This window comes from Elephas maximus, chromosome 8 (assembly GCF_024166365.1).
Source record: "Elephas maximus indicus isolate mEleMax1 chromosome 8, mEleMax1 primary haplotype, whole genome shotgun sequence".
NCBI classification, from domain to species: Eukaryota; Metazoa; Chordata; class Mammalia; order Proboscidea; family Elephantidae; genus Elephas; species Elephas maximus.
Window position 1 is genome coordinate 26,216,876 of NC_064826.1, and position 20,137 is coordinate 26,237,012.

Consider the following 20,137-nt stretch of genomic DNA (forward strand, 5'->3'; position numbering starts at 1 on the left):
ATAGGAAAATTACATCAATCACAAAATGGAGGACATCCACACAATACTGGGAATCATGGCCTAACCAAATTGACACATATTTTTGGGGGCACACAATTCAGCCCATGACAGTGGGTTTTCATATATCTATTCGTGTCATGGCTCTTATTTCTCTAGGGTATATACCTAGTAGTGGGATTGCTGGATCATATGGTATTTCTATTTCTAACTTTTTAAGGAAGCGCCATACCATTTTCCACGTACCATTTATTACCACCAGCAGTATATAAGAGTTCCAGTCTTCTCATATGCTTACCAGCATTTATTATTTTCTGTTTTTTGGATCAGTGCCATTATTGCTGAGATGAGGTGATATTGTTGTTTTGATTTGCATTTCTCTAATGGTTAATGATCACAAGCATCTCTTCATGTGTTTGTTGACTGCCTGAATGTCTTCTTTGGTGAAGTGTCTGTTCATGTCCTTTCCCATTTTTTAAGTGGATTATTTGTCTTTTTGTTGAGGTGTTGAACTTTTCTATAAATTTTAGAGATTAGTCCCTTATCAGATATGTTGTTACCAAATCTTTTTTTCCAAATCTGTAGGTTCTCTTTTTACTCTTTTGGAGAAGTCTTTTGATGCACATAAGTTTTTAATTTTTAAGAGGTCCCGGTCATCTAGTTTATCTTCTACTGTTTGTGCACTTTTAATTGTTTCCTATTCTATTTATGCCATAAACTAGGGCCCTTAGGCTTGCTCCTGTGTTTTCTTCCGTGAACTTTATAGTTTTAGGTTTTACGTTTAGGTCTTTGATCTATCTTGAGTTAATTTTTGTGTATGGTGTGAGGTACGGATCCTGTTTCATTTTTCTGCAAATGGACATCCAGTTTGCCAGCACTATTTGTTAAAGAGACTGTCTCTTTCCCATTTAATGGATTTTGGCCTTTTGTTGAAGATCAGCTGTCCACAGATGGATGGATTTACTTCTGGGTTCTCAGTACTGTTCCAGTGGTCTGTGTGCCTGTTGTTGATCCAGCACCAGGCTGTTTGGCTACCATGGCTGTATGGTAGGTTCTGAGATCTGGAAGTGTGAGGCCTCTTACTTTGTTCTTCTTTTTCAGTAGTGCTTTGCTTATTTGGGGCCTCTTCCTTTCCATATAAAGTTGATTAGTTTTTCTGTCTTATTAAAGAATGTTGATGGAATCTGGATTGGGATTGCATTATATTTGTAGATTGCTTTGGGTATTATTGACATTTTCACAGTGGTAAGTCTTCCTATCCATGAGCATAGTATGTTTTTCCATTTTGTGTATGTCTCTTGGTTTCTTGCTGTAGTATTTTATAGTTTTCTTTGTATAAGTCTTTTATATCCTGGTTAGGTTTATTCCTAAGTAAATTATCTTTTGGGAGGCTATTGTAAATGGTACTGTTTTCCTTGTCAGAGTTCTCTTAGTGTAGAGGAATCCGACTGATTTTGTATGTTAATTTTACACCTTCGCTGAATCCTTCTATTAGTTCCAGTCATTTTCTTGTGGAATGTCTGGGATTTTCTGTGTATAGGATCATACCGTCTGCAAATAGGGATAGTTTTACTTCTTCCTTACCAATTTAGATGCCTTTTATTTCCCTTTCTTGGTTTATTGCTCTGGCTAGGACTTCCAGTACAATGTTGATTAAGAATGGTAAAAAACAGCATCCTTGTCTTGTACCCATTCTCAAGGGGAATGCTTTCAGTCTCTCTCCATTGAGAATATTGCTGGCTGTTGGTTTTCTGTATATGCTCTTAATTATGTTGAGGAATTTCTCTTTTATTCCTATTTTACTGAAAGCTTTTTTTTTTTTTTTAAAGTGTCTGCTTTGATTCAGTGCCTCACACATCTGCTCTAACCTGGTGTAACCATCACTGTTCCTCTTCATAGCAAAACTCTTCATTCCTGTGCTATGTTCAACGACAACAAAAACACCATTATGCCATTTCATATAAGGGACTTTGGTATCCACGGGGGGCCTGGAACCAGTTTCCCACAGATACTGAGGGATGACTATATTTCTGAATGTGGTTTTCTCACATTTTATTTAGTATTTGACAACTATATTTCTAAGTGAGATTGGCCTGCAGTTTTTCTTTCTCCTAGTGATTTTGTCTGATTTTGATGTCAGAGTTAAATTAGCCTCATAGAATGAGTTGGGGACTGGTTCTCTCCTTTCCTTTTTCTGGAAGAGTATATAAGGTATATGAATCATCTGAACAATACTTTTCTTTATTATCTTTATTTTTTCTCTTTGTTGATATCATCTGATTTGTGACTGTTTGGTAGACTTAACCTATAAAACTTTCTGGACCTGGTGTTTTAGCTTTTAACTAGTAATTCAATAAATTTAATATTTATGGACTCTGCACACCACATTCTTCTCTGTATCTGTGTCTCCTTCTGCCTGTCTCTTATAAGGACACTTGTGATGGCACTTATGGCCCACCTGGATAATCGCCTTATCCGAAATCTCTAATTTAATCACATCTTTTTTTTTTTTTTTTTTTAATTTAATCACATCTTTTGGTGTGTAAGTTAATATCCACAGCTTCTGGGGATTAGGAAGTAGATATACCTTTAGGGGGCTATTTTTCTGTCTTCCACAGTATCTTTAATTTTTCTCAGCAATACTCTGTAGTTTTCAGTATACAGTCCTTTTGCAACTTTTGTCAGATTTATTCCTCAGTATTTCATATTTTTACGGTATTTTAAATGGTATTGTTTACAAATTTTTCATTTCTGATTGTTGTGAACATATAGAAATTTAGTCGATTTTTGTATATTGATTTTGTATCTTGCAGCCTTACTCAGCTCATTAGTTCTGGTACTTATTTGGCAGATTCCATTGGATTTTCTACATAGAGGATCATGTTGTCTGTGAACAAGCATAGTTTTACTTGGTTCTTTATATTCTGGATGCCTTTTACTTCTTTTTCTTGCCTTGTCGAACTGGTTAGAACCTTCAGTATAATGTTAAATAGCAGTGGTAAGACTCTATATTCTTGTCATGTTCCTAATAGCAGGGTAAAAACTTTCCAGCTTCTTGCATTTGTTTTTTGACCTGTGGGGTTTTCCTTACTTTCCTATGAGCTCAGCTCTGCTTTTAGAAACGTGTTACGTTTTCAAACTGTTTAGTGATGGGAACTTTTTTTCAAGATATAAATAGAAGTTTCTGTTCTACTGTTTAGTGATAGAGCTACTGCTGGTCATTGATTTTCCACTGTGTTTCATATTATCCTGTCCAAAACAAACAAACAAACAAACATCTAGAAAGGACTTTGGATAAATCCTGCATGGACAGAAATAAGGGGATACGTTCTACAGTGACATCTTTTATTGTGAAAGACTATATACATGTGTATATGTCAGGTGAGCTCCTAGTTAGCTCCTGTCTGCTGAAGTCTGTTGAACTGGTGAGTTGTAGCTGTATTGGTACTTCTGCTCTTAATGATATACTTTACTCTCTGCAGCACTGAATAGAGCACGTGGAAGTAGTGGTTTAAAAAGGGACTAAATACAGGCACAACTTATCATTTTGCCAGATTGGAAAAATTATTCTCTGGTATGCTAATATCTTCTATTAAGATTAAGAGCAGGCACCATTAGTTACAGCATATGGCTTAAGACAAAAATATCATTATAGGCATAACCTACTAATCTGTTGATTGATGATAGGATTTAGCAGCAAAAAGCCCGTAAATAACTTCACAGAGTCTCAGATGTCAGATTCCAGAGAGTATGTGTTCTGATCAGGGTTCACTGTTGCTCTAAGATAGAATTTATGCCGTCAGCCTTTGCAGTTGGCCCTGTAATACCTTAGTTGTCCTTAGACAGGAATGACCCAGAGGAACTTTCCAGCTTACTTTACCAACCTTGTAATAACACTTGATCAAGCTGAACACAATAAATTATACATAAACTTGTTATTTGCATACAACTAAGGCTCTTCAAAACATTCTAAGGCCTACTGCAATTTCTGGGAGTCCTGGTAGAACGTAATGCTTGTACTTATTGCTGACTTTCCACATTCTCCGAGTATAATACAGTAGTAGGAGAATATAAAAAAATCCCCTGCCTTCGAATTGGTTCCGACTCATAGTGACACTATAGGACAGAGTAGAACTGCCTCGTAGAGTTTCCAAAGAGTGCCTGGTGGATTCAAACTGCCAACCCTTTGGTTAGCAGCTGTAGCACTTAACCACTATGCCACAAGGGTTTCCAGGAGAGTATAGAGCTAATTAAATGATAGAATATATGTATAAATACTTAGCATGGTATCTTACATATAGTAAGTACTCAATATAGTAGATGTTAATTGGAAAATGGCTCATTTATTTTTATTGAGTCTCTTTAGACTTGAAGTTACCTTTATCGTTTTGCTTATATAGTAAATATTAAGCCCACTTACTCTATATAAGTTAATTGTGGTAAAGACTAGGTGCCTCGGTAGGAAAAATAAGTTGCATTCACAGTGATTGTAGTACAAGGTAGAATGTGGTAACTGCTTTAGGGAGATAAAGTGTTAAGCATTCATCACAGTGGGATATGACTTCCACTCCATGGTGTTGAGAAGTTGTTAGATAAAGCTTCAGAGGGTGTGTAGGATTTTTTATTTGATTTCGAGGTCTTCCTAAAGGTGACCTCTCAAATCAGGGCCCCAGTACATATCACTGTGGTGGAAAGCCTTATTATCACTGTTGGTGATCTAGATCTCTGTGTCCAAATACGCTACATCTGAATCTATCGTCCCTTTCAGTCTCAGATGATGGCTGAGCCCTACTATCACCAGAGTTATTTATCAAAAATACAAATCTGACTTAGAACCTTTCAGTAGTTTTCTTCACCTATATACCTGAGTTCATGGCTCTCATGAAAGGAGGTGGCCTCCTTACACCTCTGTAGATTCACCTTTCAAGAGTCTTTACTCTGAGCTGCTTATGTTACTTCTTAAATTTGTCACTCATGTTGTGTCCTTCACCTTTAATGCCCTTCATTATCTGGATGACTCATCTTAGACCAGCATAGGGATCTTCTTCAGGAAACCTGTCCGGACAGTGTGGCTTGAGCTTATAGCCTCTTCTCCTTACCCCATAGTTCTCTGTACACATGATTCTCTTAGATGTTTGCTTTTGTACCTATGGCACCTGATAGGCCCTTGTTTATTATGTCTAGTAAATATTTGTTGAATTAATTTCTAATCTTTTGCCTTGCTTTGACTTGTGTTAACTTTGTTTTCTGACTCTTCTAGCTTCTGTGGACACTTGGGCCCAGTTCATCAACATGTCTGGCCCTGCGTTTTTGCTGTGAGCCTTGATTGGGTTTTTCCATTAAGACTTCCAGTCTGCGACAAACATTTAAAAATTCAGATTCATAGAAGCTTCCAGTTTGTGTGCCATTTTGGATATTCTGCCATCTCTTACTTGGAAATTAAGATTTTAGATCTCAGAAATTTTAGAATGAATATGGACTTTAAATACTGTTCCTGTCTTTTCATTTTACAGATGATGTACTCCAGACCCTAGACATTAGATGATTTTTCCAAAGAGAAGGGTTAAGAAAACAAAATGAATTTATTCATTCAAATGAACCAATTCCTTTAATATATTATGTTTAAAAATATTGGTGGTTATTGGTATCTCTTTTTTTTTTTTTTTTTTAATATCAACCCTAGGAAACATATATTTTATCAAAGGTAGAGGAATCTCTTATTTTTCTCATGTAATGCCTTCTGTGTATAGCTCTGGAAACTGTCAGATCAGATATAAAATCAACTTTGTCCAGCTGCTTCTGTAACCTGTGTTTTTCCCCTCCTTATCAATAGTTGGGGAAACCCTGGTGGTGTAGTGGTTAAGTAAGTACTGTGGCTGCTAACCAAGAGGTCGGCAGTTCATATCCACTAGGCGCCTTTTGGAAACTCTATGGGGCAGTTCTACTCTGTCCTATAGGGTCGCTGTGAGCTGGAATCGACTCGACAGCAGTGGGTTTTTTTTTTTTTTTTTTTTTTTGGTTTATTAGTAGTTGAGGCATGGTATTTTTCTGCTGCCATGTTCTGTTCCTTACTATAAATTTACAGGGAGGTTGTTCATCTAGTAGAGAATCTTGTTGGAATTAAAGTCCATTATTTTCATCCCTAATTGGCTTGGTTGGGTTGTTTCCCTTTTAAAAGTCTTACTAATAATCTAAGCAAAATGTGAAATCTAAATCTAACCATTTTCCAGAAAAAGAACTTGAAGAACTTAATAGATTGATTATATGTATACTTCACATATATGGATATGAATGCATTTGAATATACACTTATATGTGTATGTATATCTCCCCACTCACTCAGAATTTCAGTATTAATCTAGAGGAGTAGTAAACTGCCCTTTGGGGCTGCCAGAATGTTTTAAATAATATCCTGGTGCCCTAAATTTATTACAGGTACTAAAAGTTTTTAATGTAAAACTGGGAAGTGAAATAGGCTTGCTAACTATCATCCAGATTTTATTTGCTTTTTGGGAACATCCACATAATCCCATAAGGTAAATATTCTGTTATTATTTATGCCAATAAGCAATTTTTCTCTTCATCTCTATACTGCCTTTTGGTGTATAGATTGTGATGGTTAAGGTTGTGTGTCAACTTGGCTGTGCCATGATTCCCAGTGGTTTGGCAGTTATGTAATGCTGTAATTTGGCAGTTATGTGATGATGTAGTTATTCTTTGTTTTGTAATATAATCACCTCCCTGATATGATCTAATGTGATTAGCCAGTCAGTTGTAAGGGGAGTTTCCTTGGGGGGTGTGGCCTGCATTCAATATATATGGTCATTCTGGCAAAACTCACTGGCTTTTGTTCAATCTGGATCCTGCATCTGCCCCATCATCATCTGACCTCCAGTTCTTGGGACTTGAGCCAGCAGCCTACTGTATTGCCTGCCAGTCTTGGGATTCTTTGGCCTCTGTAGCCTGTGAGCCAGCAGCCTGCCCTCTGACCTGCTGATCTTGGACTCATCAGCCCTATAGCTGTGCGAGTCAGGAGAAGCCTCCAGTCTGATGCCTGACCCATGGACTCGGGACTTGCCAGCCTCTACAACTGTGTGCTTTATCCTTGAGATAAAGCTCTCTCTCTCTATATATGTATGCTTCACTGGTTTTGCCTCTCTAGAGAACCTAGCCTAAGACAGGATTTTATCATTTTTTAAAAGTTCTTTTGGTTGGTGAAATTACTTTTAAATGATAAACTCATCAATCACAGATTTCCTGAACTTGCATAGCATAATTTAGCGCTTGAATGTCCAAGCCTTTTGCTGAATATAATTTAGCTTTTAAATTTACAAATTTTCTTGCTGGGCAGACCGAGCTGTACAGTACCTGAATAATGTATTCCTGGTAATGGGCAGGATGGATTCTTATGAAGACACGACTGGCAAGTCCTTGACCTGATCAGGATGATTTTAAATTAAAATTTGAGAGGAGGAAGAAACACTCTGATAAAACTATGAAGCTTGGTATCATGAAAAGCAGTGGTTATAACAGAAGAGGGCCAGAAACAAAACTTATGGCTTCAGATATTTATCTTCCAATGCAGAGACTGATTGATGCTAAAGTAAACCTAAAATTTTAGTAAAAGAAGGCAAATATAATTTCTAATTATATGAACTATATGTAACTGTAATGTATTTTGAAGTATCCCTGCAACTTGATGAGAAAGTAATTGTATCTGGATTATAACAGTGGAAGAGCATATTTTATTAAATCGAATCATATCTAATTTAAGAAACAGGAAAGTAATCCTATGTCAAGAAGAGATCTCCCCAAAGGAAGTCTTTAAACCTAATGGTGAAAAGTATTGGGGTTTTGAGTGAAGGTGAATGGAAAGAGAAGCAGAAATTCTGCCCTTGTGGAAGGATTCTACAATCTACCCATCTTTCTTATTTTTGTACGCACCATAAAAAAATACCCAGTTGCCATCTTGTCAGCTCCGATTCATGGTGACCCCATGTGTGTCAGAGTAGAGCTGTGCTCCACAGGGTTTTCAGTGGCTGATTTTTTTGAAAGTAGAGCTCCAGGCCTTTCTTTCAAGCATGGACTTGAACCATCAACCTTTTGGCTAGCAGCCAAGGGTGTTAACCATTTGTACCACCTTTACAAATACTTAACCCCTGTGAAAGTTGAAAGAGGGAAGAAAAGAGAACTGGGCACAGCTCTGAGAAAGTCTTGGCCAGTCCAGTAGGCAGCTGTGGTGCAACGATTGACTACAAGGCTCCATTGTTGGGCAGACACAACCATGCCCTAATTCTCCACAGCTCTCAATCATTGATTGGGAGTTTGCTAAGGTGATTGTGGCCGCCACTCCAACACAACAGTGGATCTGAAGTGCTGCAGCTGGTTCTTTCTTGGAGGGAGGTCTGAGCAGTGCATGTTCACGGCTGCCACAAAACCCAAGCCATATTTTTTTTTCTCAGGCTCTGATTCTTCCGGTGGTAATTTCCTGGGGAAATGAATATGCTTACTTGGGACATCATTTACTTTTGGCTTCTTTTGTTTCACTCTACATTCATTGCTTTAAGTCTCTCAGCTTCCCTTTTTTTGTTTTCATAAATCAGGTGTACAATGACTGATTCCATTTATGTGTAATATTGTTTAAAATTTTACAAAAATAAAATATTCCTTGTCAGAATGGGGTGGCAAAGAAAGAAAATAAAATGCTCTGTAAAGATGTGGGAACTTAAAATCTCAAGAATCTTTCCTGGTATTCCTCTAGTCTGGCGTCAAGAAGAACAAGCGCGCATTAACCAGTCTCTCACCGGAGCTGAAAGGAAAGCGGCTTTGTGTGAACTTCTGGAAAAAGAGACCCAGATAATTGCTTCCATTGGAAGACACAGATACATCGCAAACCAGGAGAACCAGGAAGCATCAGTACAAGCGTTTTTGGATAAGGTCAGTGAAATAACAATTATTTAAATATGATTGTATCCTGTGTTTGAAAATGGATTTTGTTTGATATCAAAGAATAATGAACTAAAGAAGAGATTTACATTTTAAAAATGTACATGAATTTTGTTTAGCATTTTCATGACAAATTTCTTTAAATTCTACATTTTTCATCTCCTTTCCTCTGATATAGCTTTAGATTTTAAGTACAGTCTAGAATAAAGATTGACAGGGCACGTAGAGCTGACATGTTCTTAACTAAAAGAATTCAACCATAAAAGAAAAATGGAGACACCTTCCTTTTGACTCTGTTCACGTAGATTTAGGCTGGCTCCAGAGGTTGTATAATTAGTGAACCCCATGAAAATGCAGAGTATTTTAAGTCACGAAACCTCTGGGTCTGTGGTACCCAGATAGTAAGTAACTTGGGGGAAATAGCTACAAACTAGTGCTTTTGCCTTCATTCATCAGGTCACTGACTGACGGGAAATTTCTGAACAAAAGAGTCTGTGATTCTTGAAAACTGTGAAAACATACAATTAAGGGAAAAACTAAAGTAATTACCCTTTTGTGGTGGAAACTGCCTGTTTGATATTGAAGAGCCTGTTTCCATAGTGACCGATTTCCTTTTATAGACCTGCTCTTTCCAAACAATTAAAAGCCAGTCCAGCCAAAAGAGGAAAAAGGATGCATTTCTCCAAGATATTAGCCTGTACAGCTTCTAGTTCTGTGATTCTTATTACCTGAAAATGTTTGTTCTGAAAAACCATATATTTTGATGCTATCAGTGCCCTCCTCTCATCTTATTTATACTCTTGCCTACTCAATACCAGTTTTTTCAGTGGCTTTACCTACTACCTTCATCCTGGAACTCTCCAGGCCAGACCTTCCTTAGAAGCTTCCATATCACACATCCAGTTGCCTACTCCTTTTGCTCTTTAGATGTCACAAAGAGTGCACCTCAAGTTGGCGTGTCAACTCCTAAGCCATCATCATTCATCATTTTTTGTTTCTCGTCACCCCAAACAGATCCTGTTCTATAGCACTCACATAACCTGTATCTCTAAATGGTTCATCATCTACTCACTCGCTCCAGACAAAAACCTGGATGTCATCCTTGACTTCTCCATCCAGCCACCAACCTGTTTGTTCTGTTACTTTACTATCTCATCAATTCTTTACTTCTTTTTTTCTAAACCCATGTCATGGATCGAATTATGTCCCCCCAAAAATATATATCAACTTGGTTAGGCCGTGATTCCCAGTATTGTGTGGTTGTCCTCCATTTTGTGATTGTGATTTTACGTTGAGAGGATTAGGGTGGGATTGTAACACCACCCTTACTCGTGTCTCCTCCCTGATCCAAGGTAAAGGGAGTTTCCCTGGGGTGTGGCCTGAACCACCTTTTATTTCTCAAGAGGTAGAAGGAAAGGGAAGCAAGCAGAGAGTTGGGGACCTCATACCACCAAGAAAGCAGCACCAGGAGCATAGTCCATTCTTTGGGCCCGGGGTCCCTATGCCTTAGAAGCTCCTTGACCATGGGAAGGTTGAGGACAAGGACCTTTCTCCAGAGCCAATAGAGAGAGAAAGCCTTCCCCTGGAGCCGACGCCCTGAATTTGGACTTGTCACCTACTAGACCATGAGAAAATAAATTTCTCTTTGTTAAAGCCATCCACTTGTTGTATTTTTGTTATGGCAGCACTAGATGACCAAGACAACCCACTATCGCTGCCTATAGGGAAACACTCTGCCATGGGGCTCTGGCGACCTTGCATGTATCCAAATAGGCCATGTAGGCAAATGCTTGAACTGCAGCTAATCTGAGTGTTGGCAGAATATCTTGTAATGCTCCCAGAACATGAGAGGATGGAGGCCTCTGAGGAGCTTCTATGGGACAGCTCCTCTCTCTTGCCTTTATCTCCTCTGGGAGGCTGTTATGGGACAGGCTTTGCCTTGTCTTATCTTTTGTGTGTGAGCTTGACACTGACTTAATTGAGTCTGAATTTCTTACTCATTTGGTGTTTTCAAATTGGGCTCTCAGCCTCCAGTCTCACTTCTTAATTCCCTCTCCATCATCCATACTGCTGCCAGAGTGGCCTCACTGAACACTACCCCTCCCACCACCCTCCGGGAGACAAGGCTTTTCATGACCGATTCTCTGTACATGTCACCTGTCTCATTGTTGTCTCACTGTCGTCTCTCCTGGCACACTACATTCACACTGCTCCAGCCACACTCAACCACTTACCCGTCCTTAGAGAGACCATGTGCTCTCAACGCTTTTGCACCTGATGCTCCCTGTACGTGGAATACTCTTTCCTCCCTTTCTCAGTAGGCAGTTACTCAGCTTCAAAACAAGCTCAGGTGGCCCTTCTTCCAGAAATGACCTCCCGATCCTCCTACCTTTGCCTGTACGACGTGCTCCTATGAGATTCTGTCTCGGCTTTGTCTGTGTGTGCAGTGGCCAGTTTTTGGTCTGTTTACGTGTCTGAATCCTTCCTAGATTCTGAGCTTCTTAAGACAGGAGCTATCTTTTATCTGTGCATCCTCAGATCTTACCACAGTGCTTAGAGAGGAAGGCACGGATGGTAAATCACAGACAGGAGTATGGTTGTGTAACTTTATATACTAGGTGTCATCAAGAAATGGTGTATGTAGATTTTACATAATGTAGAAATTTTGTTCACAGGAATTCCTGTGAGGAAGCAAGACCTGTTTTTGTTTTTTGAAAATACTTTGGTAAGTGTTTGGACTAGAATTTGACACCCTGAAAGATCCTGAGTATGGGAAGAATTGCCGTGTGCCAGGAAGATGGAGGATTTTGAGTTGCCCTGTAGAGAAAGAGACAGTTGGAAGGCAGTGGGGGTGCAGTGCAGTGCCTTCTCCAGTTAGACTGTGGTTGTTGTCGGGTGCTGCGAAGTCGATGTTGACTCATAAGGACTCCATGTGGCTCAGCAGAACTGCCCCATAGGGTTTTCTAGGCTTTAATCTTTATGAGAGCAGATTGCCGTGTCATTCTCCCACAGAGCTGCTGGATGGGTTCCAGCTGCCAATCTTTTGGTTAGCAACCGAGTGCTTAACTGTTGTGCAACCAGGGCTTCTTTACATTTATAAATAAGTGAAACAGAAGTGCAAGGGGATTTTTTTTTTTTTTTTGGAGGGGGAGAAGGAGCCAGAGAAATGAGCTGGTCTTTGTGTTCAATCTGATGCAGGGCAGCACGCAAAGATGCAGGACCAGGAGGCTGAGGAAGGGTGGAATAGTCAGCCACAGAACATGTGGAAATCAAAGGGAAGGCTCTTTGTGGCTCACAGGCTTTGGAATTGGTGTTTTAAGTCCTGGGTTATCCAGCTGACAAGCTAGTTAATCTTATGTCCGCAGGGTAAGATTCAGAGGAGATGGACATGTTGGCAGCTGCCAAGGGTTTTATCTCAGCTTTGAACAAAGGGTTGTTCTAGGGCAGGAAAAACCAACCATGGGGTGAAACAACTACACTTGAGGTCGTTCCCCAGTCCATTAGTCCATTACATGGCCTAACCAGTCCAGTCTTTAAAAAAAAATACTGACTTTTAGCCTGCTTCTAACGAGTTACAGCAAATGGTAAAATCTGTTATTACTCTAATAAATCGTTTTTAATCCTTCTTGTATACTAAGCACACATGATGCCACCCTAAGCATCATAAAAAACAAGATAGCATTTATAGTTGATGTTCTGTCGTAAATACTTATACAATGGCTGTTCTTTACGTCCCACCCCCACGCTATGCATTATCTCTAATATTCAGGAGGGTTAGTTAAATGTGTTCACATCATTTAATTTGACTGTAGTAACTTATTATTCTACAAATTTTTTCTTTTGCTAAGAAAAAATAATAATTTATCCCTGAAGGTCAACAAGGTCAGGTATTTTTCAATTGTCAAAACTACCAGACTCCTAGCACAGATATTAAGAGCCACATTAAATGGTATAACCTACAGATGTGTAAAGAGAAATATTTGCTTTCTCATAATTGTGGAATAACTTTAGAGAGTAAAATTTTATGTTTTGTCTTTATTTTAATTTCATTGAGTCCAAATACTATTGCATGTATTGAGACAATTTTTGGTTTTTTATCGTCTTACATTGAACATAGTAATGAATACGATTTAAATCAGTCTAATCAAGGCATTGAGCAGATCAGTTACTGTGGATTCTATACTAAGCTCTCATTCTTAATACAAGGGTTTATCTACAGATGTTTTTTGAAGCATTAGTTAGATAATTTGTAATTTTGGCATAGCAAGAAGCATTGCCTTCCATAGGTCGTCAAATGCTAAAAACTTACAGGCTGACAAAGGCGAAGACTGCAGGTCAAGACGTTTGGATGACAGATCCTTGGCCAGTTTCTAGTGGACCTTGGATGCTCTTGACCCCAACTGCATAAAGACACCATTTGAATCTCTGTAGGGAGTTTTCCCCAGATTCAAGGCCATTTATTTATTTATTAATTTTTATTAAGCTTCAAGTGAACATTTACCATTCCAATCAGTCTGTCACATGTAGGTTTACATACATCTTACTCCCTTCTCCCACTTGCTCTCCCCCTATTGAGTCAGCCCTTTCAGTCTCTCGTTTCGTGCCAATTTTACCATCTTCCCTCTCTCTCTATCTTCCCATCCCCCCTCCAGTCAAGAGTTGCCAACACAATCTCCAGTGTCCACCTGATTTAATTAGCTCACTCTTCATCAGTATCTCTCTCCCCCCCACTGACCAGTCCTTTTCATGCCTGATGAGTTGTCTTCGGGGATGGTTCCTGTCCTGTGCCATCAGAAGTTCTGGGGAGCATTGTCTCTGGGATTCCTCTAGTCGCAATCATACCATTAGGTGTGGTCTTTTAATGAGAATTTGGGGTCTGTATCCCATTGGTCTCCTGCTCCCTCAGGAGTTGTCTGTTGTGCTCCCTGACAGGGCAGACATCGATTGTGGCCGGGCACCAACTAGTTCTTCTGGTCTCAGGATAATGTAGGTCTCTGGTTCAAGTGGCCCTTTCTGTCTCTTGGGTTCTTAGTTGTCGTGTGACCTTGGTGTTCTTCCTTTGCCTTTGCTCCCGGTGGGTTGAGACCAATTAATGTATTTTAGATGGCTGCTTGTTGGCATTTAGGACCCCAGGCGCCACAATTCAAAGTGGGATGCAGAGTGTTTTCATAATAGAATTGTTTTGCCCATTGACTTAGAAGTCCCCTCAAACCAAGTTCCCCAGACCCCAGCCCCTGCTTCGCTGACCTTTGAAGCTTTCATTTTATCTCGGAAACCTCTTTACTTTTAATCCAGTCCAATTAGGCTGACCTTCCTTGTTTTGAGTGTTGTCTTTCCCTTCACCCAAAGCAGTTCCCATCTACAGATTGATCAAAAAAAGCCCTCTCCCTCCCTCCCTTCCTCCCCGCTTTGTAACCACATAAGTATGTGTTCTTCTCCGTTTTTTCTATTTCTCAAGATCTTATAATAGTGGTCTTATACAATATTTGTCCTTTTGCCTCTGACTCATTTCGCTCAGCATAATGCCTTCCAGATTCCTCCATGTTATGAAATGTTTCGGAGATTCGTCACTGTTCTTTATCGATGCGTAGTATTCCATTGTGTGAATATACCACAATTTATTTACCCATTCGTCCGTTGATGGACATCTTGGTTGCTTCCAGCTTTTTGCTATTGTAAACAGAGCTGCAATAAACATGGGTGTGCATATATCTGTTTGTGTGAAGGCTCTTGTATTTTTAGGGTATATTCCGAGGAGTGGGATTTCTGGGTTGTATGGTAGTTCTATTTCTAACTGTTTAAGATAACGCCAGATGGATTTCCAAAGTGGTTGTACTATTTTACAATCCCACCAGCAGTGTATGAGAGTTCCAATCTCTCCGCAGCCTCTCCAACATTTATTATTTTGTGTTTTTTGAATTAATGCCAGTCTAGTTGGTGTCAGATGGAATCTCATCGTAGTTTTAATTTGCATTTCTCTAATGGCTAATGATCGAGAGCATTTTCTCATGTATCTATTGGCTGCCTGAATATCTTCCTTAGTGAAATGTGTGTTCATATCCTTTGCCCACTTCTTGATTGGGTTGTTTGTCTTTTTGTGGTTGAGTTTTGACAGAGTCATGTAGATTTTAGAGATCAGGCGCTGGTCTGAGATGTCATAGCTGAATATTCTTTCCCAGTCTGTAGGTGGTCTTTTTACTCTTTTGGTGAAGTCTTTAGATGAGCATAGGTGTTTGATTTTTAGGAGCTCCCAGTTATCTGGTTTCTCTTCATCATTTTTGGTAATGTTTTGTATTCTGTTTATGCCCTGTATTAGGGATCCTAGGGTAGATCCTATTTTTTCTTCCATGATTTTTATCGTTTTAGTCTTTATGTTTAGGTCTTTGATCCACTTGGAGTTAGTTTTTGTGCATGGTGTGAGGTATGGGTCCTGTTTCATTCTTTTGCAAATGGATATCCAGGTATGCCAGCACCATTTGTTAAAAAGACTATTATTTCCCCAACTGACTGACACTGGTCCTTTGTCAAATATCAGCTGCTCATACGTGGATGGATTTATATCTGGATTCTCAATTCTGTTCCATTGGTCTATGTGCCTGTTGTTGTACCAGTACCAGGCTGTTTTGACTACTGTAGCTATATAATAGGTTCTGAAATCAGGTAGGGTGAGGCCTCCCACTTTCTTCTTCTTTTTCAGTAATGTTTTGCTTATCCGGGGGTTCTTTCCTTTCCATATGAAATTAGTGATTTGTTTCTCTATCCCCTTAAAGTATGACATTGGTATTTGGATTGGAAGTGCGTTATATGTATAAATGGCTTTTGGTAGAATAGACATTTTTACTATGTTAAGTCTTCCTATCCATGAGCAAGGTATGTTTTTCCACTTAAGTATGTCCTTTTGAATTTCTTGTAGCAGAGTTTTATAGTTTTCTTTGTATAGGTCTTTTACATCCTTGGTAAGATTTATTCCTAAGTATTTTATCTTCTTGGGGGCTACTGTGAATGGTATTGATTTGGTTATTTCCTCTTCGGTGTTCTTTTTGTTGATGTAGAGGAATCCAAGTGATTTTTGTACGTTTATTTTATATCCTGAGACTCTTCCAAACTCTTCTATTAGTTTCAGTAGTTTTCTGGAGGATTTCTTAGGGTTTTCCATGTATACGATCATGTCATCTGCAAATAGTGATAGCTTTACTTCCTCCTTACCAATCTGGATACCCTTTATTTCTTTGTCTAGCCTAATTGCCCTGGCTAGGACTTCAAGTACGATGTTGAATAAGAGCGGTGATAAAGGGCATCCTTGTCTGGTTCCCGTTCTCAAGGGAAATGCTTTCAGGTTCTCTCCATTTAGAGTGATATTGGCCGTTGGCTTTGCATAGATGCCCTTTATTATGTTGAGGAATTTTCCTTCAATTCCTATTTTGGTAAGAGTTTTTATCATAAATGGGTGTTGAACTTTGTCAAATGCCTTTTCTGCATCTATTGATAAGATCATGTGGTTTTTATCTTTTGTTTTATTTATGTGATGGATTACATTAATGGTTTTTCTGATATTAAACCAGCCTTGCATACCTGGTATAAATCCCACTTGATCAGGGTGTATTATTTTTTTGATGTGTTGTTGGGTTCTATTGGCTAGAATTTTGTTGAGGATTTTTGCATCTATGTTCATGAGGGATATAGGTCTAAAATTTTCTTTTTTTGTAATGTCTTTACCTGGTTTTGGTATCAGGGAGATGGTAGCTTCATAGAATGAGTTGGGTAGTATTCCGTCTTTTTCTATGCTTTGAAATACCTTCAATAGTAATGGTGTTAAGTCTTCTCTGAAGGTTTGGTAGAACTCTGCAGTGAAGCCATCTGGGCCAGGACTTTTTTTTGTTGGGAGTTTTTTGATTACCGTTTCAATCTCTTTTTTTGTTATGGGTCTATTTAGTTGTTCTACTTCTGAATGTGTTAGTTTAGGTAAGTAGTATTGTTCCAAGAATTTATCCATTTCTTCTAGGTTTTCAAATTTGTTAGAGTACAATTTTATGTCATAATCTGATATGATTCTTTTGATTTCATTTGGTTCTGTTGTGATGTGGTCCTTCTCGTTTCTTATTCGGGTTATTTGTTTCCTTTCCTGTTTTTCTTTAGTCAGTCTAGCCAATGGTTTATCAATTTTGTTAATTTTTTCAAAGAACCAGCTTTTGGCTTTGTTAATTCTTTCAATTGTTTTTCTGTTCTCTAATTCATTTAGTTCAGCTTTAATTTTTATTATTTGTTTTCTTTGGGTGCCTGATGGATTCTTTTGTTGCTCAGTTTCTATTTGTTCAAGTTGTCGGGACAGTTCTCTGATTTTGGCTCTTTCTTCTTTTTGTATGTGTGCATTTATCGATATAAATTGGCCTCTGAGCACTGCCTTTGCTGTGTCCCAGAGGTTTTGATAGGAAGTATTTTCATTCTCGTTGCTTTCTAAGAATTTCCTTATTCCCTCCTTGATGTCTTCTATAACCCAGTCTTTTTTCAGGAGGGTATTGTTCATTTTCCAAGTATTTGATTTCTTTTCCCTAGTTTTTCTGTTATTGATTTCTAGCTTCATTGCCTTGTGGTCTGAGAAGATGCTTTGTAATATTTCGATGTTTTGGATTCTGGAAAGATTTGTTTTATGACCTAATATGTGGTCTATTCTAGAGAATGTTCCATGTGCACTAGAAAAAAAAGTATACTTTGCAGCAGTTGGGTGGAGAGTTCTGTATAAGTCAATGAGGTCAAGTTGGTTGATTGTTGTAAGTAGGTCTTCCGTGTCTCTATTGAGCTTCTTACTGGATGTCCTGTCCTTCTCCGAAAGTGGTGTGTTGAAGTCTCCTACTATATATGTGGAGGTGTCTATCTCACTTTTCAATTCTGTTAAAATTTGATTTATGTATCTTGCAGCCCTGTCATTAGGTGCGTAAATATTTAATATGGTTATGTCTTCCTGATCAATTGTCCCTTTTATCATTATATAGTGTCCTTCTTTATCCTTTGTGGTGGATTTAAGTCTAAAGTCTATTTTGTCAGAAATTAATATTGCTACTCCTCTTCTTTTTTGCTTATTGTTTGCTTGATATATTTTTTTCCATCCTTTGAGTTTTAGTTTGTTTGTGTCTCTAAGTCTAAGGTGTGTCTCTTGTAGGCAGCATATAGATGGATCGTGTTTTTTCATCCAGTCCGTGACTCTCTGTCTCTTTATTGGTACATTTAGTCCATTTACATTCAGCGTAATTATAGATAAGGAAGTTTTTAGTGCTGTCATTTTGATGCCTTTTCATGTGTATTGTTGGCCATTTCATTTTTCCACATGCTTTTTTGTGCTGAGACGTTTTTCTTAGTAGCTTGTGAGGTCCTCATTTTCATAATGTTTAACTTTGTGTTTATTGAGTCGTTACGTTTTTCTTGGCTTTTTTCTTGAGTTATGGGATTGATATTCCTTTTTGTGGTTACCTTTTTATTTACCCCTATTTTTCTAAGTAAAAACCTAACTTGTATCCTTCTATTTCGCCTTGTATCACTCTCCATCTGGCAGTTCAATGCCTCCTATATTTAGTCCCTCTTTTTGATTATTTTGATCGTTTATCTATTGATTTCCATGATTTCCTGTTGTGTGTATTATTTTGTTTATTTATTTATTTTTTAGAATTAGTCTTAATTTGTTTGTTTTTGTGCTTTCCCTGTTTGAGTTGCGTTGATATCAGGACGTTCTGTTTTGTGACCTTGTATTGTGCTGGTACCTGATATTATTGGTCATCCGGCCAAACAATCACCTTTAGCATTTCTTGCAGTCTTGGTTTAGTTTTTGCAAATTCTCTAAACTTGTGTTTATCTGTAAATATCTTAATTTCTCCTTCATATTTCAGAGAGAGTTTTGCTGGATATATGATCCTTGGTTGGCAGTTTTTCTCGCTCAGTGCTCTGTATATGTCGTCCCATTCCCTTCTTGCCTGCATGGTTTCTGCTGAGTAGTGTGAACTTATTCTTATTGATTCTCCCTTGAAGGAAACCTTTCTTTTCTCCCTGGCTGCTTTTAAAATTTTCTGTTTGTCTTTGGTTTTGGCGAGTTTGATGATAATATGTCTTGGTGTTTTTCTTTTTGGATCAATCTTAAATGGGGTTCGATGAGCATCTTGGATAGATATCCTTTCGTCTTTCATGATGTCAGGGAAGTTTTGTGTCAGGAGTTCTTCAACTATTTTCTCTGTGTTTTCTGTCCCCCCTCCCTGTTCTGGGACTCCAATCACTCGCAAGTTATCCTTCTTGATAGAGTCCCACATGATTCTTAGGGTTTCTTCATTTTTTTTAATTCTTTTATCTGATTTTTTTTCAGCTATGTTGGTGTTGTTTCCCTGGTCCTCCAGAAGTCCCAGTCTACATTCTAATTGCTCAAGTCTGCTCCTCTGACTTTCTATTGCATTGTCAAATTCTGTAATTTTATTGTTAATCTTTTGGATTTCTACATGCTGTCTCTCTATGGATTCTTACAACTTGTTAATTTTTCCACTATGTACTTGAATAATCTTTTTGAGTTCTTCAACAGTTTTATCAGTGTGTTCCTTGGCTTTTTCTGCATTTATCCTAATTTCATTTGTGATATCTTTAAGCATTCTGTAAATTAGTTTTTTATATTCTGTATCTGATAATTCCAGGATTGTATCTTCATTTGGGAAAGATTTTGAATCTTTTGTTTGGGGGGTTGGAGAAGCTGTCATGGTCTGTTTCTTTATGTGGTTTGATATGGACTGCTGTCTCCGAGCCATCACTGGGAAACTAGATTTTCCAAGTAGTCGTTTACAAAAAAATGCAGTCAGATCCCTATCTGAATTCTCCCTCTGGCTCCGGGTATTCGGATGTTAATGGGGTCGCCTGGGGAGGGTGGGGGAGGGATCTGAGAGCTAGGAGTGTAGCACCACAGAATATAGAGCTGAACACCACATTCACGCTCTGCCCCCGTTCGCCAAAATCCGGGCTGGACAGGTCCCTGGCTAGGACACTGCTTTCCTTGCTCGGAAACCAGTCACTTCCTCCTGGGGACTTCCTCCGGTGCACGGCACCGCTCCTGGGCACTGGGTGGGCGTTTCCCGCACAAACGGGTGGGCCCGCCCCCAGGGTCTATTCAGGCGATTATAATTGGGTCCCGCGGTCACGTCCCGCCCGTGCGCGCGCCCAAATCCCAGCG

The 20,137-nt window shown here is 38.8% G+C and overlaps 1 protein-coding gene across 2 annotated transcripts in view; it reads left to right on the top strand.

Annotated features, from left to right (window-relative positions):
- IQUB (IQ motif and ubiquitin domain containing) overlaps positions 1 to 20,137 on the top strand; it is a 109,084-nt gene that overhangs the window by 24,712 nt on the left and 64,235 nt on the right. For both annotated transcript variants that reach the window (XR_007518388.1, XM_049893134.1), the window contains exon 8: positions 8,759 to 8,934. Coding sequence is in view for 1 of the 2 variants with exons in the window: in XM_049893134.1 (XP_049749091.1) it covers positions 8,759 to 8,934 (176 nt within the window). In the remaining variant the exon portion in view is untranslated. The remainder of the gene's footprint in view (positions 1 to 8,758; positions 8,935 to 20,137) is intronic.